The sequence below is a fragment of the Tachypleus tridentatus genome, chromosome 5, assembly GCF_004210375.1.
Source record: "Tachypleus tridentatus isolate NWPU-2018 chromosome 5, ASM421037v1, whole genome shotgun sequence".
Classification (NCBI taxonomy): domain Eukaryota; kingdom Metazoa; phylum Arthropoda; class Merostomata; order Xiphosura; family Limulidae; genus Tachypleus; species Tachypleus tridentatus.
The window spans coordinates 53,056,189-53,083,896 of NC_134829.1; the positions used below are offsets into that span (position 1 = coordinate 53,056,189).

Sequence of the window (27,708 nt, forward strand, 5' to 3'; positions counted from 1 at the left end):
ACTTGAAAAATAGCTAAAGGCGAACCTGTTTAATAAACAAGCAAAATTAAATAAGTTTTAAGAATTACAAAAAGTAAAATACTAATCTAAATGGGCCCGGCATGGCCAAGCGTGTTAAGGCGTTCGACTCGTAATCTGAGGGTTGCGGGTTCGAATCCCGGTCGCACCAAACATGCTCGCCCTTTCAGACGTGGGGGCGTTATAATGTGACGGTCAATCCCACTATTCGTTGGTAAAAAGAGTAGCCCAAGAGTTGTCAGTGGGTGGTGATGACTAGCCGCCTTCCCTCTTGTCTTGCACTGCTAAATTAGAGACGGCTAGCGCAGATAGCCCTCGAGTAGCTTTGCGCGAAATTCAAAAGCAACAAAAACAACAGTAACCTAAATTATTAAAATAAGAAAATCAAATGACAAAAAGTACTTACAAGAACTAGCGAAAATCTCATAGAAATTGTATGGTTAAAAAGTCGACATAGAACTGTTTGAATATTCCTGCCATTTGTTACAATGGTACGAAAAGATTCTTTGAAAACAGCATTACTAAAAGTGCAATGATTTGGAACATAAATGTCGCCTAAGATATCATAATTTAGTGCTAGAAAAGTAAAGTAAAATGCATTATATAATAATAACACTAATACTCAATGTTTCAATAATATAAACATTACTTATAGTTCGCAAACGATTAGTTCTGAGAGGCAACTACAGTTCACATTCGTTTCTTTTTTTCTTCTCAGTTTTACAGCTGCCTAAAAGCGTTGGCTTCGAACCCTTTAAGTCACTGAAATACTTAGCGCAAAAACTGTAAAATATATGGATTTTTTTTAGTTATTTTCGAATGGTTGATAAAAAAAATAATGGTCAGTAATCATGAATTTGCTCAAACCATCTCAGCTGTGAGTATACAGCACTATGAGACTTAGTATCTCAGGAGAATACTGATACCATCCATTGACTTTACAAGATTTATTTAAATATTAACAAAATATGAGGTTAGACATTTTTATTAGAGTTGCTTGAACAATTATTTTAAGATAAGAGTCATTGAGAAACTGCTCCGAGACGATATAATGTCAAAAAAGTGATTTGTTTTAAAACCCTAATAAGAGTTATGAAAATAAAAGAAATCACAATTAGTTACGTGGAAAAGATCTGACCAAAATAGTTCAAATCAAAATTCATTAACCGAAGCTTCTTTTGTTCAGTTTCTGATTGACAAAAATCTGTCAATAATACAGAAACAAAATTGTTAAAACCAAAAACAATACAACTGTCATTGGTTGAAGTTAGCTCAAAGCTAGGCTAGGGCTAAATGCGGTATCCTTCCCTAATTTAGCAGTGTAAGACTAGAAAGAAAGCAGCTAGTTATCGCCACCCACCGCCAACTATCGGGCTGCTCTTTTATCAATGAATAGTGGAATTGACCGGAACATTATAACATCCCTACGGCTGAAAGGGCGATCATATATGATGGGACTGAGATTCGCACCCTTAATTACGAGTGGAGCGCCGGAGCCACCTGGCCATACCAGACCGAAGTTGGTGTTTAATTAAAAATTAAAGTTTGTTTTGAATTTTTCGCAAAGTTACGCGAGAGCTATCTTCAATAGACGTCCCTAATTTTGCAGTGTGAGACTAGACGGAAAGTACCCAGACATTACCACCCATCGCCAACCCTTGGGCTACTCTTTTACCAACGAACAGTAGGATTGAAAGTCTACTTGGAACGCGCCTACGGCTGAAAGGGTGAGCATGGTTGGTGTGACGGAGAGTCGAACCCGCGATCCTCAGATTACGAATCGAATGCCTTGACCACCTGGCCATGCCGGCCAAGTTGAAATTAAGTTTTACACAGTTATATTACTTGTAACGGAGAGAAAATAGATGTTTAGCGTATTCTCACTTTATAAACGTATACTCACAGTTATTAAGAAAATATGTGGATTTTTCTATATAGCTATTTTCCTATAGATACTAAAGAAGAAACTAAAAGTCCAAATATTTCTTTAACTGAAGTATTAGTGTCAATAATTTTGTGTAAGTTATTGATCAAAGTGATAAGGACGTTTTCTTAGGGTCAGCTTTAACATCATAAAATTTTGTTAATAAAGCGCGTAAGATGTTGGAAACAGACACTGAGGAATACTGGTACAACTGGTAAAGAATAACACAAGGTACATCATTCTCACCAATATTTGAAATTAACGAGCGAACAGAAAATGAAAAATTTTCATAAGCCATTTATCCTAAAAACAAAACAACAACAAACTCTACATCCCTAATTCTACAGTTTTTCTTATTGTGTGTCCTTTACCCCGAAATTCCAAATAATATTTATATATATCTCATAATAATTTTAATTATCTTATCCAATTGTTTCCTTATGAAAGTTTATGGTTTGAATTATCTAATGAATATTTGAATTATATCTATTTCTTAGAATTGAACAACCTTTTTAATTCATTTCTCCACATCAGCATCAAAAGAATAAAGTATTATACAATAGGATATCGAGCAGTATCATACAGTAGGATATCGAGCAGTATCATACAATAGGATATCGAGCAGTATCATACAGTAGGATATCGAGCAGTATCATACAATAGGATATCGAGCAGTATCATACAGTAGGATATCGAGCAGTATCATACAATAAGATATCGAGCAGTATCATACAATAGGATATCGAGCAGTATCATACAGTAGGATATCGAGCAGTATCATAAAATAAGATATCGAGCAGTATCATACAATAGGATATCGAGCAATATCATACAATAAGATATCAAGCAGTGTCATAGAATAAGATATCGAGCAGTATCATACAATAAGATATCAAGCAGTGTCATACAATAAGATATCGAGCAGCATCATACAATAAGATATCGAGTAGTATCATACAATAAGATATCGAGCAATATCATACAATAATATATCGCTGTCTATATATCCAGTAACACAGTAAACTAAAACAATCATGATAGTACAAGGAACTGAAATTAGTTAGTTTATTTTGAAATTAGAATTTGGGTTAATTAAGGTGAGTGATTACTGGTTTAGTCGGAAAACAATTTTTGTGGAAACCTTATTAACGGTCGTGATACTATTAAATTAATACCTGTTGGTGATGATTGTTTGCCTTATTTATTGTATTACAACAAGCGAATTTATCATTATTACGAGACTTCTAATTTATTAGCAATCATATTATATAAATTATGATTAGGACTAAGAAGAAACTGTTGTTTTCAAACAGTGAAAGACGTCCTTTGTGGAAATGTTTGACTTCCATTCTCAGTAAATACGTGTAACTGGAGAAGAAGATAGACAGGTTATTGTTAACATATTATTACATATTGCTACAATATAACAAAATCATAACTTGATTACTGTTTTATTGTTTTGTTATGTTAAGGATTTCGAGCAACAAAATAGTATTCCAAAGTATTTCACAAAAAGAAAACAAGTAACATAAATACATGGAGAATATATCAGTGTTCCCATAAATCTTCCACCGCTAAAAACTCGAGAATGTGTAACTCACTGATAATTGCTGTTTCCTTGCTGTTTGTTATATTCCTAATATGTATAGTGTATTGCATTATGGGCAAATATATAATTATCAAAGTTTATATAATTAATGATATTACGAACACTTCTCTTTACAATAATACAAGATAACTCTGACAAGAATATTCATCAGCGTTGTAATGTCAACAATAGTTACAGATCTTTATATTGTTGTCTTAGTTATTATGTTACAGATCTGATTTGTTCAGGCATGGAATGACCAGGTGGGTTAAGGCGTTAGACTCCTAATTTGAGGGTTGCGGGTTCGAATCCCTGTCGTATCAGACAAGTTCGCCCTTTCGCCCATGGAGGCGTTATAATGTGACGGTCAATCGCACTATTCGTTAGTAAAAGAGTAGCCCAAGAGTTGGCGGTGGGTGGTGATGACTAGCTGCCTTTTCTCTAGTCTTACAATACTAAAGTAGGGACGGCTAGCGCAGATAGCTCTCGTGTAGCTTTGCGCGAAATTCAAAAATAAACAAAACTGTTCTGTTCAACAAAAACAACAACGTGTCGAGCATGTCATAAAAATAACGTTCCAGAAAGATGAACACGTTTCTTTAGGTTGAGAATAATATATATATTTATTACAGCGGAGGATATGCTTGAGGTCCGACAACATTGGCTTCTATTAATTAAACTACACTAACCTTACCCACTGAAGGATTGAGAACACATTGACCTTAGGATTGAGCTATCATAAAGAAATAAATATTCTATCAAACGAAGACTTTAATAATTAAATCGTACAAACTGTCAAGAGTTTCGCTACAGTAGTTTAGGAGGAATAACCTGACTGTTTAAACTTTCTTCAGTTGATATTATAAACAGAAGTTATCTGTTTGTTTTGTTTTCTGTGAACTCTGAGAATAAACAACACAGAAACCACGACGGTTTTTTATCATACATGTTCGGGTAGTTTCAAACAATATAACTCATAATTAATTCTCTGTTGTGGCAGTTAAAAAGTACATGTTTTTTGTAAGTTCAACAAATTTATTATATATTCTAAGTATGTGCGTGTATGTAGTTAAACAATAACACTATGTAACACAAATTTTGTTTCTGGATAGTATGTGTTATTTCTTAATTGCCTGTGTTGTAAAAGTACAGAAAATGGCCATTATTCCCTTCAAACTCTACTTTTGTGACGTGGATAACGAAATTTAGAAATTAATCTATTTTATATGTAAAAACGGGCAAATTTGCACATTTTCACTTACATAATGTCTGAATAAAACAACATATGAATGAAGATTTACACGTATTTATACTAAAATTAAACAAAAATGAACAAAGATGTTTAGAAGTGAAGAGTTTTTCGAAATTTGTGACTGTAATGTAAATCACGTATCAGCCCCCAAATATAGTCTCCCATCTTGATTTCGTTATACGGTCCCAGGTCACAAGAGCAAAGTTTGAAGACAAAAATACGTCTTCTCTATTTACTTTAGGCATAATCAATTGGGAAATAACACTTTCTGCCCAGGAACATGAAAAAGTAAAAAGTTTGTTACCCAGTGTAATTACAAGTGTCCGACTGCCAGCTACTAAAACATCACACGATGCCATGAAGCATTATTTTAATTTTGTTTAATAAAAAATAAGATATCTTTAACATGGTAGTCCGGCATGGCCAGGTGGGTTAAGGCGTTCGACTCGTAACCTGATGGTTGAGGGTTACTATCCCCATCGCATCAAACATGCTCGCCCTTTAAGCTGTGGGGGCGTTATAATGAGACGGTCAATCCCACTATTCGTTGGTGAAAGAATAGCCCAAAATTTGGAAGGGGATGGTGATGTGTAGTTGCCTTCCCTCTAGTCTTACACTGCTAAATTAGGGACGGCTAACGCAGATAGTCTTCGTGTAGCGAAATTAAAAAACAAACAGAACTTTAACCTGCTATGAGTTTACATGAAGGCACTTAACTCGTTGTAACTGTGAGAATATACTTCTGTTTATTTCATTCATGTCATATTAATGTACAAATATTGAGGAAAATATCCATACTAAATAAATATAAGTGTATAGATTTTACTAAATTCGTATTAACTAAGATGTCGGCCTGACATGACCAGGTGATTAGGCAGCTCGACTTACAATATGAGGGTCGCAGGTTCGAATCTCTGTCACAGCGAATATGCTCGCTCTTTAACCCGTGGAAAAACATTATTATGATACGGTCAATCCTACAATTCTTTGGTAAATAAGTAGCCCAAGAGTTGGCGGTGGATGGTGATGACTTTGCTAAATTAAGGACGGCTATCGCACATAGTCCTCGTGCAGCTTTACGTAAAATTGACAACAAGCAAATGAAACGAACATGTCTTCAAGGACAAACGTAAAGTCCAAATGTTAGTTTTTAGGTTTTATATCTTATCTTTCCCCCACGTAACCTTATTATGTCTATAAGTTAAAATAATGTGATTTTTCGAGAGCTACACTGAAGGATATCAGTATAACTAAGTTGTTCATAGAGTATTATAAACTAAAATCGAGATGAGAAAAAAATTCAATATATGTGTACGCTTTCGCGTTTGTTTTTCTGTTAAACGCAAAGTTACACATTAGACTGACTGTGCTTTATCAACCACGGGCATTGAAATCCATTTTTAGCGTTATAATTCTTCAGATTTGCCGCTGTACCACTGGAGGACTTATGCATAAGTAAAACAAACATGAACCACAAGGAGGTTTCGCTGGTTTTCGTTTTCTTCGCATCAGTATCAATCACCTTTTGACAGGATTTAAATAAGTTCAACTTAAACTTCTGTTGATCTTAGGAAAACCTGACATGAAATAAAACATAGTATTCTCAATTATTCATCAAAAAATTATTCTATTTGTTACAATAACTTTCGAAAAAATAAATTAAAATACTTTAAAATTAACTTTGTTTTTTCTGCTAAAAGACGAAAATTGGCTGTTGTTACAAACGAAAAGCTTTGTTAAAACGTTTCGTTTAGATAATGTTACGTACAAGACAGCACGAGTTTCATTACGCCGATATTAATAACTATTCTTATTTTCTATGAATGATATTCTGAGAACTTATATTCTAAAATAATATTATGCTTATAGAATAATAATTAATTACTTCCTTATTACGTTTACGCAATTTTTCACTTTTAATAATGTTCATCTTTGTCTGGAATCATTAACGAATTTCGTACACTTCTCAAACAGAACTATATACAGGAAGTTATTGTTACATCATTATAATAGTAACAAAAATAACAGTAAGTGTAAGACTGTACTTCACTAAAAATAAAGCACTATTAATTTGACTAGTCCTACTTTCAATACCTCAGTTAATATTGTCAATATTTTATATCATTTTTGTTTTATAGCTATATCAAGAATTTGAAAAATAAAACAGACAGTACCTTTGTTAATGTAACGAGAATAACGTTTGTGTCTTTGGTCAGTTTTAAAGGTCACTGTTTTAAAGCACACACGTTTGGACTACTGATAAATTTAGGCTTGTGTAAAAACGCTTGGTTTCCATCAAGTCGGTATAAATAGGTTTTCTTGTGGTCCGTTTCTCATCTGCCTCTGATTCAAAATTTCACCATCTCAACCATGGTTTCTCAATACGTAAGGTGAATCTATGTTATACATACTGCATTTCTATTGCTTGGTTTCTAGTTTAAAATAAAACATTGGTTTATATTACTTGCTGGATATTACAAACTAATTCCAATTATATCACCTCACAGACCCTTTTGATTCAGTTTAAGTCCATATCTTGAGTATCTACTAATACTGTTTACTTTGTCTTCAGGTGTTCGTTGTGTTTTCTCTCTGTCTTCTGGTATTGACAGTTTGGGCTGATGAAAGTAAAGAAACTGTAGGAACGAGGGATGAAGCTAAAGGATATGGTGGATATAGAGGTGGGGGATTCGGCTTAGAAAGATATGGTGGAGAAGTTGGGAGAAAGTGTATGATGGTAGATTAGGAAGTGGAGTGAAAACATTTCTTATTTTTCCAGATAGTGTCGTTTCTATTCGTGTGGTAGAAATCAGTGGTAATGGTAAATTAGTGGTCTCGGTGAAAACAGTGGATTTAGTCGTTGTTGTAGATTCATTAGACTCAGTATTAGGTGAACTAGGTGGTTATAGTGGATTTGATCGATTCGGTATTTATGGTGGATAACATAGTCTTGATAGTTATGGTGAATATAGCGTTACAATTGTAGAATACACTATAGAATATGATAAAGAACTGTAAGTATAACGACTACAATAAAAGTGGATCTTATTACTACCTAAATAATGTGTTCACCTAATAGACTAATTACAACAACTGACACATCTTGAATGTGTTCACCTAATAGACTAATGTAGATCTTATTACTACCTAAATAATGTGTTCACTTAATTACAACAACTGACACATCTTGAATGTGTTCACCTAATAGACTAATGTAGATCTTATTACTACCTAAATAATGTGTTCACCTAATTACAACAACTGACACATCTTGAATGTATTTGTTTCATTATTATTTAGTTCATCTATGTCTGTTAACATCATTCATACGAAAGTTTTATTATCTGAAAATTATATTGATATTACTTGATGTATTTACTATTATTATTATTCAGCGAATTATTATTTTTGAGCAACTTGTATCTAGGTTCAATTTTCGAAGTTCTACTTGTGAAACAGGAAAATAAATATTTTGAAATTCAAAATTACAAGAGTAATAAATTATAAAATACCGTATATAATGAACCAACTCCACAGGAGTTATGGAATATAAATGACTAGATGTTTCGTGAACAACACTGACTCAACAAGTGTGAATTGTTTATATTTTATATTATCTCGGTAACTGATCCTTTATTCGATTTGTTGTAACACAAATATCATAATTTAAAGTTTGTAGAATTAGTTGAAAGGTAGCTTTAGATAGTCCAGTTAAAGTTTGTCAACGAATACTGTTGTCTTTCTCTTTTAATTTAAATCCTTTTAATATTTTCATGGATAAGAATAATAAGTTATTTGTCTAACTCTCTTAATTATTCATGGATAAGAAGAATAAGTTATTTGTCTAATTCTCTTAATTGTTCATGGAAAAGAAGAATAAGTTATTTGTCTAATTCTCTTAATTGTTCATGGATAAAAAGAATAAGTTGTTTGTCTATTTCTTTTAATTTTTCATGTATAAGAAGAATAAGTTGTTTGTCTATTTATTTAGTTAAAATCCTCTCAATTTTTGCATTGATAAGAAGAATAAGTTATTTTCGTTTTGGTAACACACATTATGTGCATATTAATAAACAATAAGCGTATTAAAATAAGTTAATTAGATTAATGTTAATATTAATCCTGTTTGAATACATTGTCATTCAGTGAACATTAATCATTTTGTCTAATAACCGACTGTTTTTTTTTTAATTCTTCAATTGCATGTATATTCAATAACTCCTGTGGAGTTGGTTCATTATCTATGGTATTTTATAATATATTACTCTTGTAATTTTGAATGTTAAAATATATATTTTCTAATGTTCTAGTGTTGTACATACAATTTTTCAGTACTTTACGATTTTAATTATAATAGAAATTCGAAATTATCATGCATTTATAAAGTGCATTTATATCAAATAACTGATTTTTAAACTTTCCTTCATTAATGAAATTTTTATACGAAGTTCGGTATTCCTGTTTAAGATTCTTATCTTAAACATCCTTTGTTTGAAATATGCTTATTCTTTTTAAATGAATGTTACATGTTCAACCAGGTATTTTTAATCTATAATATACAAGTGATTCTGCTAAATTTATATAAATTATTTTTTTCTATCAATTGGTAAAATATTTTATATCTTTCATAATATTGATGTAATTGGTTTTAATTTATTGAAACTCACAGCTATATCTTTAGACGAACTAAAATCATTATCTCTAACTAGCCCTAGTTATGTCGTAGAATTAAAATTTTCTACATGCACACATTTTCAATAATAATGCTGTTTATTGTTTACCAATAAATGTTTATATCTATTATTACATCTTTCATCATAAATCTGTTAAACATACATGCTAATAACATTTGTATATTGCGAGTGAATGATCAGGGTTTTTATCAGTATTCCTATATATTTCATTTGTATTAAACTCTTCAAACCTATATTTACAATATCATTAACATATAAGTTAAACAATAGTTGACCCAAAATAAAGTCTTGTGAAACAATATATTTTATAATCATTAACCAATAATTATTTCTCCAATTCTTGTTATTTCTATTATTCAAACAATTCATGAACCAGTTAAGTAGCTTTTTTCCTTATACCCATCACACGGAGCTTTTACAAAATTAAGGGCCCGCCATGGCCAAGCGTGTTAAGGCGTTCGACTCGTAATATGAGGGTCGCGAGTTCGAATCCCGGTCGCACCAAACATGCTCGCCCTTTCAGCCATGGGGGCGTTATAATGTGACGGTCAATCCCACTATTCGTTGGTAAAAGAGTAGCCCAACAGTTGGTGGTGGGTGGTGATGACTAGCTGTCTTCCCTCTAGTCTTACACTGCTAAATTAGGAACGGCTAGCGCAGATAGCCCTCGAGTAGCTTTGCGCAAAATTCAGAAAACAAACAAACAAACATGTAAATTAAATCTGGGTGTCATGTTGCTGGTAAGACAATGAAGAATAGAGATCTGGGTGTCATGTTGCTGGTAAGACAATGAAGAATAGAGATCTGGGTGTCATGTTGCTGGTAAGACAATGAAGAATAGAGATCTGGGTGTCATGTTGCTGGTAAGACAATGAAGATAGAGATCTGGGTGTCATGTTGCTGGTAAGACAATGAAGTATAGAGATCTGGGTGTCATGTTGCTGGTAAGACAATGAAGAATAGAGATCTGGGTGTCATGTTGCTGGTAAGACAATGAAGAATAGAGATCTGGGTGTCATGTTGCTGGTAAGACAATGAAGAATAGAGATCTGGGTGTCATGTTGCTGGTAAGACAATGAAGATAGAGATCTGGGTGTCATGTTGCTGGTAAGACAATGAAGTATAGAGATCTGGGTGTCATGTTGCTGGTAAGACAATGAAGAATAGAGATCTGGGTGTCATGTTGCTGGTAAAACGATGAAGAATAGAGAACTGGGTGTCATGTTGCTGGTAAGACAATGAAGAATAGAGATCTGGGTGTCATGTTGCTGGTAAGACAATGAAGAATAGAGATCTGGGTGTCATGTTGCTGGTAAGACAATGAAGTATAGAGATCTGGGTGTCATGTTGCTGGTAAGACAATGAAGAATAGAGATCTGGGTGTCATGTTGCTGGTAAGACAATGAAGAATAGAGATCTGGGTGTCATGTTGCTGGTAAGACAATGAAGTATAGAGATCTGGGTGTCATGTTGCTGGTAAGACAATAAAGAATAGAGATCTGGGTGTCATGTTGCTGGTAAGACAATGAAGAATAGAGATCTGGGTGTCATGTTGCTGGTAAGACAATGAAGATAGAGATCTGGGTGTCATGTTGCTGGTAAGACAATGAAGAATAGAGATCTGGGTGTCATGTTGCTGGTAAGACAATGAAGATAGAGATCTGGGTGTCATGTTGCTGGTAAGACAATGAAGAATAGAGATCTGGGTGTCATGTTGCTGGTAAGACAATGAAGATAGAGATCTGGGTGTCATGTTGCTGGTAAGACAATGAAGAATAGAGATCTGGGTGTCATGTTGCTGGTAAGACAATGAAGAATAGAGATCTGGGTGTCATGTTGCTGGTAAAACGATGAAGAATAGAGAACTGGGTGTCATGTTGCTGGTAAGACAATGAAGAATAGAGATCTGGGTGTCATGTTGCTGGTAAGACAATGAAGAATAGAGATCTGGGTGTCATGTTGCTGGTAAGACAATGAAGTATAGAGATCTGGGTGTCATGTTGCTGGTAAGACAATGAAGAATAGAGATCTGGGTGTCATGTTGCTGGTAAGACAATGAAGAATAGAGATCTGGGTGTCATGTTGCTGGTAAGACAATGAAGTATAGAGATCTGGGTGTCATGTTGCTGGTAAGACAATAAAGAATAGAGATCTGGGTGTCATGTTGCTGGTAAGACAATGAAGAATAGAGATCTGGGTGTCATGTTGCTGGTAAGACAATGAAGATAGAGATCTGGGTGTCATGTTGCTGGTAAGACAATGAAGAATAGAGATCTGGGTGTCATGTTGCTGGTAAGACAATGAAGATAGAGATCTGGGTGTCATGTTGCTGGTAAGACAATGAAGAATAGAGATCTGGGTGTCATGTTGCTGGTAAGACAATGAAGAATAGAGATCTGGGTGTCATGTTGCTGGTAAGACAATGAAGAATAGAGATCTGGGTGTCATGTTGCTGGTAAGACAATGAAGAATAGAGATCTGGGTGTCATGTTGCTGGTAAGACAATGAAGATAGAGATCTGGGTGTCATGTTGCTGGCAAGACAATGAAGAATAGAGATCTGGGTGTCATGTTGCTGGTAAGACAATGAAGATAGAGATCTGGGTGTCATGTTGCTGGTAAGACAATGAAGATAGAGATCTGGGTGTCATGTTGCTGGTAAGACAGTGAAGAATAGAGATCGGGATGTAGAGTTTGTGGTAAAAGAATGCAGAATATTGAACTAGATTTAAATAATCAGTAAAAAGATGAAGAATATAGATTTGGATATCAAATCGTTAGCAACACGATGAAGAACAGAAAACTGGATGCCACGTACTAGGTGAAACTATGTTTTTGTCGTATTTTAACTGTCTTAAAAATACTTTTTAAATTAACCAAAATCATACTATGATCAGATATGTTTACCTTGATCAGATACCTTTTTGGATTTGTACCTGTAAGTTATGTATACACAAAATCTAACCAAGATTTAACCAATGTTCTATCTCAACGTTCTGATCTTCTGTTAACATATATATATATATATTGTTGAAATCCATTACAATATAATAAGTCATTGATTACATTACTATTATCATTATCTTCCTTAAATATTGAGATATATATCAACAAGATATGCAGTTTTGTAATTCATTTAGAAATTTTTCTAAGTTTAAAATATAAAAATTAGAATTGCAATTTGGAGGTCTACAAACTGGAAGTAATGAAACTTTATACTTATTTAATTGAACAGGCTTACAAACATTAACTGGCACCTTAAGCAATGAGAAATTAAGTTAATCTATATATAATCAGTGAACTTTGATCAGTAATCTAATCCGATTTTTTATAAAGAAGTAATTACTGGCAACTCAGCTGTTAAGTATATTATTGTTATATTGTACTATTATAAAACGTGAAATAAAATTGTAATAGTTAATGTTGATTAAACATATTTTAAGTAAAACTTAAGACTTAAAGTTCGCTTTTCAAATATGTGACAACTCGTGTTTCCCTGAACTCTGAATGACCACGCGGATGGTTTAAAAACGTTTCAACAATTTATCACCAAACATAAATTCCTATGTTTTTCCACTTAGATTGTTTTGATTAAAATATACACGTATAACGAATTATGTATTTGAAATAAAAATTGTATTTATTTTTATAAGTGAAACGTAGACAAATATGGCTTATTATAGGCCATAGACATACAGAATTGGATAACAGCCCATAGAAGCGACTAATCCCTATCAATACTGCTTGGAAAATTTGTTTCAGAGATCACCATTATTTTGATGAAAGTGTCTATTACAATAAATGAGAAAAGAAAAATCGAGTAATAATAGAAGAAACTTGGTTTTAATTCACCCCGTACATTTTCAGGAAACGTTTCGTTTTACCCCGCACATCTTCAGGAAACGTTACGTTTTACCCTACACAACTTTAGGAAACGCGAGTCGAGTGCCCAAATCAACATCCCCTCAAAATGACGTAAAACAAGATTCAAACTTATGAGCTTCGATGAAAATCTAAGGCATAAAAGAAATAAAATTATGCTATAAAAATTGCTCAATTTCTCCTGATGTTACTACCGTATTTTAAATTTTATAAACCCAAGAAAACAAAAACTAACCTAACAACATCGGAACGAACAGTGGAAATTACAATACACTTTAAAATACTGTATTTAAAACTTTATTACAAAATAACCGTTTGACAACTACCTCTGATCCCTAATGAAGTTGGCCCGGCATGACTAGGTGGTTAAGGCATTCGACTTGTAATCTGAGAGTGTCGGTTTCGAATCCCCGTCACACCAAATATACTCGCCCTTCCAGCCGTGAAGGCATTATAATAAGAGTGTCAATCCCACTGTTCGTTGGTAAAATAGTAGCCCAAGAGTTGGCGGTGGGTGATGATGACTAACTGCCTTCCCTCTAGTCTTACACTGCTAAATTAAGGACGGCTAGCACAGATAGCCCTCGAGTAGCTTTACGCGAAATTTAAAACAAACAAATCAAACCCTGATAAATTTATTTAGCACATTGCTAGTTAATTAACATTAGCCCCTAGAAATGCAGTCGGAAGTCTAAAAGCTTATAAAGCTAAAAACTGGACTTCAATATTCGTTGTGGATAACACAGATAGTCCATCATGTGGCTCAGGGCTTAACAACGAAGAAAATCCAAATGTGACCAACATTCTAGACCCAGTTGTGAAGAAAGTAGTGCTGTAGAGTGTTTTATTTTTATGTTTTTGAACCTTAATTGGCTTGGAAGGGTTTCAATTTGAGATTAATCTGTCGATTCAAACATATTCTATATTTAATGAAACGCTGCAGGCGGAGTTTATTTCCCAAATTAAAATAAAGTTCTTCGTGACTTGTTTCAAACGAGTTTGTTGTCACTAATAAACTTTCCTGCATTTCATTTTCGTGGTGGAAGAGCACAAAATGTTCGTATTCCAACGAACAACAACAAAGATACACGAACTGTGAGCATAATGAACCTTTGTTTAGAAAACACACATCAATAAATTTCTTGTGCTATATTGTTTTCCTAAATGTTCTGTATTAAAAAAATGAAAACTGTATAGAGTACAGAATAACTAAAACTGATGTAAGCTGTGTGTTCCGATGGACAAAAAATGTTACAGTAAAGTTAAGAATAACAAACACTTAAGTACTGAAAACTGGATCTATTATTACTTTTCAGCTGTTTAGTTGAGAAACATGAAGTAGAAATTAGGGATGATATATTTAGTAAACATTTAAATAATCGAGTTTGTATTAACAAAGTACTTGGGTTCTCACTTCTATAAACACAACTTATTTTAAAACCTAAAAAAAACATACATTGTGATAGTTTTACCATCATAGATAACGTAGTGTTTGTCTGTTTGTTTTTACTCTCTCTAAATGATTAGTATAATTTACTTGGAAAATACTTCTTAAGGAGTATCGAAGGAAACAGGTTATTTATGTGTACAAGACGTCAAAAATTTTTTTTCAGTATATTCTATTAACTATTTCTATTCGGTTCTTAAAAATGTGTCTTATAACTGGGTAATGCTATTCTCTTTTTTTTTCTCAAGGTAATTTACGTCAGGTGTATTTCAGGAGTCTATCTTTAGAGCTGATGCTACGTGACATCTGAATTTTGTATATTTCGTTATTAGGTTTCACTTGCCTGACAAGAACAACAAACGTGATCGTGTTTAAATAATTCGTTTGTACGGAATATCATATCGTTCCGGATCTTTTTATGTATCTTATTCTTTGATAAAGGTCAGTTATCGTTTTAAGACGCATGCGTGGACAACTCACAAATTTGGTCTTTTGTGGAAACGCTCGACTTCCTCTAACTCAGTATAAATAGATCTTCTTGTGGTCCATTCCTCATTCACTTCTGATAAAACATTTCAACATCTCAGCCATGGTTGCCCAAAAGGTAAATTAAATCTATGTTATACATACTGTATCTCTGTTGTTTAACCTAAAACTTAGTAGTAAGTTAGAATAGTGTCTTAGGGAATATATAAATATTTGATCACTGTTTAATTGCATCTTAGTTATGTTATGTAAATAAGTCAAGCATGATTATTGAAGATATAGGAGATTTAGTTTGAATACATGTAAAGTTATCATTGTTCCATTGAATAGGAGATTTTGTTTGAATAATGTAAAGTTATCATTGTTCCATTCAATAGGAGATTTAGTTTGAATAATGTAAAGTTATCATTGTTCCATTCAATAGGAGATTCAGTTTGAATAATGTAAAGTTATCATTGTTCCATTCGATAGGAGATTCAGTTTGAATAATGTAAAGTTATCATTGTTCCATTCAATAGGAGATTCAGTTTGAATAATGTAAAGTTATCATTGTTCCATTCGATAGGAGATTCAGTTTGAATAATGTAAAGTTATCATTGTTCCATTCAATAGGAGATTCAGTTTGAATAATGTAAAGTTATCATTGTTCCATTCGATAGGAGATTCAGTTTGAATAATGTAAAGTTATCATTGTTCCATTCAATAGGAGATTTAGTTTGAATAATGTAAAGTTATCATTGTTCCATTCAATAGGAGATTCAGTTTGAATAATGTAAAGTTATCATTGTTCCATTCGATAGGAGAGTTAGTTTGAATAATGTAAAGTTATCATTGTTCCATTCAATAGGAGATTCAGTTTGAATAATGTAAAGTTATCATTGTTCCATTCGATAGGAGAGTTAGTTTGAATAATGTAAAGTTATCATTGTTCCATTCAATAGGAGATTCAGTTTGAATAATGTAAAGTTATTATTGTTCCATTCAATAGGGGATTCAGTTTGAATACATGTAAAGTTATCATTGTTCCATTCGATAGGAGAGTTAGTTTGAATAATGTAAAGTTATCATTGTTCCATTCAATAGGAGATTCAGTTTGAATAATGTAAAGTTATCATTGTTCCATTCAATAGGAGATTCAGTTTGAATAATGTAAAGTTATCATTGTTCCATTCAACGTTAGTTTCGTACTTTTTTGGCAGGAATTCTTTTCACAGAGATATTGTGTATGTTAATGTATTATTTCTTATCGGTGTATCCTGGAATATCACTTAATACTCCGTATCTTGTCTTCAGATCTTCGCTCTATTTTCTCTCAGTCTTCTCATGTTGACAGTTTGGGCGGAAGAGAATAATCAGGCAGCAGAGACGGAAGATCTGAAAGCTGAAGCTACAGGTTATGGTGGATATGGTGGAGGTGGAATCGGATTGGGCGGATATGGAGGTGGTGGAATCGGTTTGGGCGGATATGGAGGTGGTGGAATCGGTTTGGGCGGATATGGTGGTGGTGGAATCGGTTTGGGCGGATATGGTGGAGGTTTTGGAGGAGGATATGGTGGAGGTTTTGGAGGCGGATATGGCGTTGGAACATTTCTTGCTATTCCAATTAGCGTCGCTCACGCTCGTGTAGTAGGAGTCGGTGGTTATGGTGGATTTGGCGGAGTTGGTGGAGCTGGTGGACTTGGTGGATTTGGTGGAGTTGGTGGCCTTGGTGGATTTGGCGGAGTTGGTGGACTTGGTGGATTTGGCGGAGTTGGTGGACTTGGTGGATTTGGCGGAGTTGGTGGACTTGGCGGAGTTAGAGGTTATGGTGGTAGGAAACATCATAAAGGATGGCATTAACCACACTGAAGTAGGGAGAGTTAGAGTGTTCTATTTCAAATTAAGACATTTTCGTTTAAAAAAATAATACTTACAGGTTATACATTCTTAACGTTCTGCAATAACTGATATACTTTGACACTTTTTGTTTAAATGTAAGATACAACATAAGTTTTAACCTCAGGTTTTCATTAGAAATATTTCAAGTATGAATAGAAATACTTAAGATGTGTGGCTCTTGGAATCATCTATATAAGTATAACAAAAAAATGTGTTTTTGTTTTACAGATGATATTTAGAAACAGATGACGTATTCTGGTAAGAGTTATGGACAGTATGTGCACTGTCTAATTATTTCTCTTTACTTGACAAGATCGAGGCAGTGGAATCCGATTTGTTACATCTTATTTCAAACGCTCCATTTTTGTTTGCACTTAATGAATTCTAATAAACATTGGATTTGTTCATAGTTTATATTTATAGTTTATATTTCATACGAAAAACGAATTAAATAAATTGAATTTTGCTACTGGAAATAATGTTCATTATTACGACTGTCTATCTTTGAGTTCTGTTTTATAAACAGATAATCGTATAAGCAAATAACTCTAACAAAACTGACTAAATTAATTTGTGTTTCAGACCATTATCATCGTTCACTTCGAAATGATAGAAGACAGAAGGACCGGAAACAATATTCACTCACTGTTAAATCCAAACATAACTAAATACAACTTACACTGTTTTGTTGATTCCACCAGTTAATGGTGGGAAAACACGTAATATAAAACAATATATAAATTATAACCTTGTAGCAATTTTATATGTTGAAATAACAGAATTATTAGTAATAAAATGACCAGTGTATTACGAAATTATAAAATCAACAAAAGGTGTTAACCGAAACTAAAAATGCGCTTCAGTAGGTTAAAATATTTGTAAGATTGTAGTAACAAGGAAAGGAATATTCATTACACGTAGAATATGTCAAACAGCCGAGTATTTCTTAAACCTAATAAATATGTTGAAATCCAGCAATAATATCCACCTTAAAAACAATAAAAATACGAATTTTGCAGGTGTCACTCAGACAGTAAAAAGCAACCAGTATTTATTAACAAATAAGTATTTAGTTAAGTTCTTTAATATTAGAAAAAACAGCTCATTTTAACACTTTTGGATGTAAGCGTTAATTATACTGTTAGTCAATGTTTATCTGTAAATACAGTGTTATATCACTCAACCGTAACAGAGATTTCGTTAGAGACATTGAAAGTAGGATCTTATCAATACAGTCGTGCATGACAGTAGTGGGTCAGTACTTTAAATCATGTCAACGTTATGTAAAACATGATTAATACTGTTAACATGACAGTAGTGAGTCAGCACTTTAAATCTTGTCAACTTTATGTAAAACATGATTAATACTGTTAACATGACAGTAGTTGGTCAGCACTTTAAATCATGTCAACTCTATGTAAAACATGATTAATACTGTTAACATGACAGTAGTTGGTCAGCACTTTAAATCATGTCAACTCTATGTAAAACATGATTAATACTGTTAACATGAAAGTAGTGGGTCAGCACTTTAAATCATGTCAACTTTATGTAAAACATGATTAATACTGTTAACATGACAGTAGTTGGTCAGCACTTTAAATCATGTCAACTTTATGTAAAACATGATTAATACTGTTAACTATGTCAATTACGTAGACAACTAGGTAATTCTGCTCCAATTATTTTATAAATTGATACTAGTTTTGTAATTTTTGTTAAGGAAGATCCAAATACATTGGTTAAATGACATGAGAGAGGTGGTACACAAATATAAAAAACTAGGGTCTATTCTTCATCAGTAAGGCGAGTGTTCTGTACATTGGAATTTATGTTGTTCACCGACCTGTTCAACAGACACCACAAACAGTTTAATAAATAAGCTTTTCAAGTGGCTACACAGGAAGATAAAAGAAAACAAAACATTTATTTGTTATTATATGCAAAAATTGAACGAGTAATCGTTGAACAATTATATTTAAAAACATAACCGTTTAGATACACAAGTCAAATCAGCTGAAATACCATTGGTGGTTAATTTTATGGGAAACTAGGACATGCGTTTCTTTATTTATTACTAGGGCTCCCTTGAAGTTGTGAGAACGTAAATGTTTCTAATCGTCTCATTTCCTATCATTCATTTCAAATAATTTATAAGGAAATCATCTGATATTGAGTGTTTTTCATAGTTATCAGTTGATACTGAGTATTACTCATATGGTCAGTTGATACTGAGTGTTATTCATATTTATCAGTTGATACTAAGTATTACTCATATGGTCAGTTGATACTGAGTGTTATTCATATTTATCAGTTGATACTGAGTATTGTTCATATTTATCAGTTGATACTGAATGTTCTTTATATTTATCAGTTGATACTGAATGTTGTCCATATTTATCAGTTGATACTGAGTGTTGTTCATATTTATCAGTTGATACTGAATGTTCTTTATATTTATCAGTTGATACTGAATGTTGTCCATATTTATCAGTTGATACTGAATGTTGTCCATATTTATCAGTTGATACTGAATGTTGTTCATATTTATCAGTTGATATTGAATGCTGTTTATATTTATTGCCTTTATCGAAATGTTTTCCCGATTTAACAAATGTATTTAATCCTCTAATGACGCGTGATATATAAATTAGATCACAAATCAGCTCTCCTGTGTAATCCTGAAAAACACTAATTAATTAATTACTTTTATCCGTAAAGAATAAAACTAGTTTTTATGGGATTCTTTGTTGTAATTTACATGGGCTATAGTTTTTGGAACTACAATCGTTAGTCTAATTTCAAAAAGGACTACTATTAATAAGAAGTCTTGCTAGGACCCACGTTGATAAAAACATTGAATTGTGAGTATTTTATACATTCAGATTTCGTCTGACATATCTTAGTATTTCTGGTATTTTTATAAGGACAATGACATTTCTAAATCCCATTTTTTTCTTTATACACTGTGCCTGGATCAGCAGTGAAGTACTTTAGGAACGACTTGTTTTTTATATACCGAGATCCGAAAAAAACAAACTTTTTAACGTTCACCCTAAATCTGTAGTTTATTTAAACCTTTTGTGAATCTCGTCTGAAAAGCCTAACAAAGCACCGTATTTTTTGAATTATCAGAACGTGGCTTGAGAATGAGGTCAGACAAAGTAACCCGACTGGTGGCGCTGAAGTCTAATTCGTGACGACATCAAGGGTCGTCGGAAGTTTAACTGTAAGAGAGAGGAATGACATTTAGTGAGTTTCTCGGTTCTATAAATCAGTGAAGAGTGTATAAAAAATCATTACAATAATATATTAAACAGATAAATCTTCCACCATATTTATTAAACTTGACAAGCACGTTCTAAACTGTTTGTTTTTATGAGCAGAATTATCAGTAACTTTTTATCTGACCTTTCCCGTACTATTTAACCTGCTAAAAAGAATTGAAGTTTTGCTTACGCGACACGGATGATATTTATTTTAATAATTACGAAATTTAGAATCAAAGGAAAGATCAGAATTGGGTAAAAATGGGGACAATCGTAATTGCAGATTTGATATTGGTCAGCAGAAGTAAGCTAATATATATCTATGTGACAAACACAGTACAATTTTGGTATTAATTTCTTGTAAAATAGTTGAATAAATATGACATGATTCTTAACAAATACGATATTATACAGAATCGAAATAATTATTAGAACACAAAAGAAGTTCACATACAAGAGTCACAAACAACGATTATGGCAACTGGATGGTACAACAGTCACAAGCAACGAGTGACTGTAACTAAATGGCTAGCTCCGTTAGCTGTTACTTAATTTTCAAGTGATAGACAAGAGAAGTTGCACCATCCGCTTCAGCTCTTGGACTAGTTTTGTCCGGCACAATAATTAGAATTGATCGATACTTTTATAATGCATCAAATTCTCAATGGCATCTATTCGTGGGCTTATTTTTGAAGTCTATTGTGGTTGAATGTTTGTTCGAATGTACTCACTACAATTAATTGTGAACTTTCAACATCGAATCAGATTCAATCTTGTGTATGTTTGCTCTCATTCATATAAAAGAAATGTATCATTGTATTTATGATACGATATGACAAGGCACTGTTGTAATTTTAAATGCTATAAATCTAGGAGTTGATTGCTGTGACCACTTAAAGACAACAAAATAATATTCAACATATTAATAACAGAAATACGCAGACGTGAATAGTTATACTGTAAAATGTTGTTGTATCCTTAGTTATACTGTAAAATGTTGTTGTATCCTTAGTTATACTGTAAAATGTTGTTGTATCCTTAGTTATACTGTAAAATGTTGTTGTATCCTTAGTTATACTGTAAAATGTTGTTGTATCCTTAGTTATACTGTAAAGTGTTGTTGTATCTTTAGTTATACTGTAAAATGTTGTTGTATCCTTAGTTATACTGTAACATGTTTTTATATCCTTAGTTATACTGTAACATGTTGTTATATCTTTAGTTATACTGTAACATGTTGTTATATCTTTAGTTATACTGTAAAATGTTGTTGTATCCTTAGTTATACTGTAAAGTGTTGTTGTATCCTTAGTTATACTGTAAAATGTTGTTGTATCCTTAGTTATACTGTAACATGTTTTTATATCCTTAGTTATACTGTAACATGTTGTTATATCTTTAGTTATACTGTAACATGTTGTTATATCTTTAGTTATACTGTAAAATGTTGTTGTATCCTTAGTTATACTGTAAAATGTTGTTGTATCCTTAGTTATACTGTAAAATGTTGTTGTATCCTTAGTTATACTGTAAAATGTTGTTATATCTTTAGTTATACTGTAACATGTTGCTATATCTTTAGTTATACTGTAACATGTTGTTATATCTTTAGTTATACTGTAACATGTTGTTATATCCTTAGTTATACTGTAACATGTTGTTATATCTTTAGTTATACTGTAACATGTTGTCATATCCTTAGTTATACTGTAACATGTTGTTATATCTTTAGTTGTGTCCTAACATGTTGTTATATTCTTACGTGACTTTCTTTAAAAACTTGGGTCTATTTTATTTTCTACAGTTATTGTTTGTGGTACGATGGAATCTAACAATGTTATTCAAAACGTTTGGGTGGGCTGGTTCTATTGTTGTAAAACAAAATCATACACAATGTCCGTGATTTGCCAACCATCAATGGTATTGAAACCTAAACTGTAGTGTCGTAAGACTGCAGACTTACCACTGAGCCACTTGGGGAGAAATTCAGAAAGTTCTTGGGATGTAGAATTATATATATATATATATATCCACCCTTAACTGAATTTTTAAACCTTCGTGTCTTCATAATATCACGGAAGAGAGTTTTCAGGATACAGAGTTTCATATCTTTATCCTAAAGTGGTATTTTGAACCTATATCATTTCGTAATATCATGGAAGAAAGTCGTTAACAAACAATAACGATGAGTCAACGCTCCTCGAAGAACGTAGTAAAACGTATTGGATTCTCTGTCAGCTCATTTCTCGCTTAAAGAAAAGGTAAAACCAGTTAGACTTGAAGACGTTGATACAAAATCAGAAACAATCTAGTTTTAGTATATTTCTGGTAAACTTTCAATGAATGTAGTGCATAGTATAAGTATAGACGTTGGTATTAATTTCCCAGAAAAATACCGAATTACATAATTTAAACTATATAAACATGGAGTGCTTTCCTCATTCGCTCTGCATTCCTTAACTACGAGATAGTAAAAACGGTAAAAGGAGGTAACTATGAACTCAAAGTGAGTAAAGATGTTTCAAAAGTCATTCTAATTTAAGTAGGATTTTTCTTTCTTTGGATGCACGAAAGCCGTGACTGTCATCAAGAAAAATAATCGTGTTTCTGAAAACCCTGGACGAGATTGGATCTAATATGCAGCCCTGAAAATCGAGAATAAGTGTTTTAACTTTAATAAACAGCGGGTCTGTATTTGCCCTTAATTAAATTTTTTTTTTTTGCGTTTCGGACGCAATAAAATGAGTCAAAAACGCAAGCGTTACCTATTCGTAAATCTGACAAACGTGACTTCTGATTTTAACAAAGAAAATAGACGTAACTGACGCTTGTACCGTTAATATGTTTCGAAATTACTGTATTAAAGTGGAGTAAGTTATGATCTATTTGTTGGAATCTATAAGTGGATCACAGAGTGATAATTGTTGTTTAGATAATTAACGAAAGCGGACATATTCCTGAAATAAACAAACTAAGTCTCAGTTTATTGTTAGATCACAAAAATATTTATACTTCGGGGACAGATGACATTAAAATATCTAATAAAAAGTTTAATCGAAAAGTTTGTAAGAATTCCTTCGAATCTTTATGAATACTGTTGATAAAGTTTAGTCAGCCACGTCAACTGATGACAAAGTTAAGTCAGCCACGTCAACTGATGATAAAGTTTAGTTAGCCACGTCAACTGATGATAAAGTTAAGTCAGCCACGTCAACTGAAAACCCAGCAGAAGGTTTCGTAGCCGCGGTTTCCCAGACCAAAAGTAGATTCAAGAAACTTAAAAATATTATTCTGTTGCTACTGATAGAAACAAGTTCTGAATTCATTTTCAAATGGTACAAAATTTTTAACTGTGTTATTCTATTCTGGAAGATCCTTTAATAGGCTGTACCAGAACAAGACAGATACCATCTTGCAATTACAATGTAGAAAGTTTTCAATTTGTCACCTCATGAGGGCAGTGATATGAGCAATAGATAAAACACTTAGTATTTACTTACAATGATGTAAATGGTATAAATATTTCTAAATATTATTTTTGAACTTTAATGGAGATGTTATTACTAAAATGTAACTTATAATGTAGTGAAAGAGATGCAAGTACAGACCAAAATATAACTTATAATGTAGTGAAAGAGATGCAAGTACAAAGTAAAATATGTCTTATGATGTAGTGAATGAGATACAAGTACAAACTAAAACATGACTTAAAATGTAATGCAAGGGATACAGTTACAAACTAGAACAGATGTTTTATGACACACCTTGAACATATTAATACCACGACGTTTCTCTGTGACACAGACTTATGTCTGTGAACTTACAACGCTAGGAAATGGATTTAGATACAAGTGATGGGCAGAGCACAGATAGTCCGTTATGTAGCTTTGTGCTAAACTTCAACCAAATACCACCACCAGGAGGCTACCTGTTCCTTGCACAACAGCAGTTAAGATCGTCACAATAATCTTTGTTTCTTGTCTTCTTCTTATGCTTTTACTTGAAAAATGAAACTTTGATAAAGTTTTGAACGAAAATACTATAGGTTTGGATTTTCTTTTCAGTAGAAAACAGAACTCAAGTATCAAACAGTGACCTGTATCCATCTAATTAAAATATAAGATGTTAGTATACATTATTATGGTGATTAATGATGTTTAATAAAATCTTTCTCTATCCGAGTTCTTCAGAGCAGGGAACTGTACTTGACCTGACACGTGCTATCATGACACGACTGCTATTCAGACACGTGAGTATATAAAGCTGTATACCGCAACGTCTTGTGTGTGTATTTTTTATACTAAATCTATATCGGGCTATCTGCTGAGTTTACCGAGGAGAATAGAACCCCCTGATTCTAACGTTGTAAATCCGTAGACTTTCTGCTGTACTAGCGGGTGACCGCAACTTCGAAATAGAATATAAATTGTTAGTAGATGAAGTAACAACACATTGTAATAAAGTTATATTAAGGAATAGCACAGCTTATAACGACTTTTTTTAAGATCCTACTTGTTCTCATTTTGAGAACAAACCTCATCAAGTTTAACAACTCGCTTGTTAGCATTGTTCATTATTCATCAATCATTTGTACAAAAAAATATCCATTGATTTTAGAACAATGGTTGTAACAAAAGTACTGAATGGTATTTATCCTTATAGATTTTATGGGAAATGGTAGAGACAAATATTCACGTGTGATGCAGGAAGAACGTGAGAAAGCAAACCCACGTGCTCTGTATACCTTTCTGGGGAAAGACGCAAGCAAAGAGAAACAACACAAAGTAATGTTTATATTCCGTTACGTGAAGTTACTAACAGTCGAATGTACCATAATTGGAAACCGATAAGTCTGGTCTTGTAAACGACAGTTAAACTGTTCCTGTCAGTGTTGAGTCCAGAATTTTCCACCGATGGTGGAGGCGGGGCGTGGGGTGAGAATGCTAAACCTGGGAGAGAAATTAAAATTCGACAGAATGTGAAATACTCTCATTCGGGGTTGATTTTCGCAAAGAGGAAATTCCCCCCTGTACATACCTGTTTTCAACACTGGTTCATGCCTTTCGTATTTTTCAAAGAACATGTCGCTGCACTCTCTCTTATTTAAAAAATAAACCGATTATAATTCAGTTATACTTTTAATAGTCTGCACGGTTCTGCTATATATAGAAATTTAAATTATTTGGCGTAGAATATGTCGCAATGGTTTATGACTGGCTGACCTTCCACATCTAAATTAAGCATGGTTACGTCTGAACTATTGGGGTATCTGACCTAGTCGTTTAGTCCATGTGTCTTTCACAGTAAACGTACCAAATACTTTAAATGCCTTTGAAAACAAAGGACGTATTACTTGAATAACCTTAAGAAAATGTCATGTCAACCAATATTTTTGAGTTCTGTAAAAACAGGTTTAAAATTCTGGAACGATTATGAGGCTTAAACGTAAGTGGTTGAGGTACTCAATTAAAACGTAGTTCTTTAAGCTCAATTCATGTACAGGTCGTGTATTAGAGTTGTGCCTCCAAAACTATCATGTGACATAAAACTCTAAACGAGCTGACATCGTAATGTTTATCGAAACCATCCCGTAATTTCTCAATAAATAACGGCATATTTACAATGCTAACACAAAACATGTAAACGACTTCTTATTTACAACAATACTACTAAACATATAAACGACTTCTTATTTACAACAATACTACTAAACTTATAAACGACTTTTTGTTTACAACAATACTACTAAACATATAAACGACTTCTTATTTACAACAATACTACTAAACTTATAAACGACTTCTTATTTACAACAATACTACTAAACTTATAAACGACTTCTTATTTACAACAATACTACTGAACATATAAACGACTTGTTATTTACAACAATACTACTAAACATATAAACGACTTCTTATTTACAACAATACTACTGAATATATAAACGACTTCTTATTTACAACAATACTACTAAACTTATAAACGACTTTTTGTTTACAACAATACTACTAAACATATAAACGACTTCTTATTTACAACAATACTACTAAACTTATAAACGACTTCTTATTTACAACAATACTACTAAACTTATAAACGACTTCTTATTTACAACAATACTACTGAACATATAAACGACTTCTTATTTACAACAATATTACTAAACATATAAACGACTTCTTATTTACAACAATACTACTAAACTTATAAACGACTTCTTATTTACAACAATACTACTAAACTTATAAACGACTTTTTGTTTACAACAATACTACTAAACATATAAACGACTTCTTATTTACAACAATACTACTAAACATACAAACGACTTCTTATTTACAACAATACTACTAAACTTATAAACGACTTCTTATTTACAACAATACTACTAAACATACAAACGACTTCTTATTTACAACAATACTACTAAACATACAAACGACTTCTTATTTACAACAATACTACTAAACATATAAACGATTTCTTATTTACAACAATACTACTAAACATATAAACGACTTCTTATTTACAACAATACTACTAAACATATAAACGACTTCTTATTTACAACAATACTACTAAACTTATAAACGACTTCTTATTTACAACAATACTACTAAACATATAAACGATTTCTTATTTACAACAATACTACTAAACATATAAACGACTTCTTATTTACAACAATACTACTAAACATATAAACGACTTCTTATTTACAACAATACTACTAAACATATAAACGACTTCTTATTTACAACAATACTACTAAACATATAAACGACTTCTTATTTACAACAATACTACTAAACTTATAAACGACTTTTTGTTTACAACAATACTACTAAACATATAAACGACTTCTTATTTACAACAATATTACTAAACATATAAACGACTTCTTATTTACAACAATATTACTAAACATATAAACGACTTCTTATTTACAACAATACTACTAAACATATAAACGACTTCTTATTTACAACAATACTACTAAACATATAAACGACTTCTTATTTACAACAATACTACTAAACATATAAACGACTTCTTATTTACAACAATACTACTAAACTTATAAACGACTTTTTGTTTACAACAATACTACTAAACATATAAACGACTTCTTATTTACAACAAAACTACTAAACGTATAAACGACTTCTTATTTACAACAATACTACTAAACATATAAACAACTTTATTTTTACAACAATACTACTAAACATATAAACGACTTCTTATTTACAACAATACTACTAAAC

General features: G+C 32.4%; 1 protein-coding gene across 1 annotated transcript in view; it reads left to right on the plus strand.

Moving 5' to 3' along the window:
* The window catches only part of LOC143250365 (uncharacterized), a 28,792-nt gene extending 11,663 nt beyond the window's left edge, over positions 1–17,129 (plus strand). Inside the window, exons 2-3 of the mRNA XM_076500810.1 lie at positions 7,355–7,519; positions 16,584–17,129. Of these exons, the coding sequence (XP_076356925.1) occupies positions 7,355–7,519; positions 16,584–17,129 (711 nt within the window). The remainder of the gene's footprint in view (positions 1–7,354; positions 7,520–16,583) is intronic.
* Positions 17,130–27,708: the final 10,579 nt, after the last annotated feature.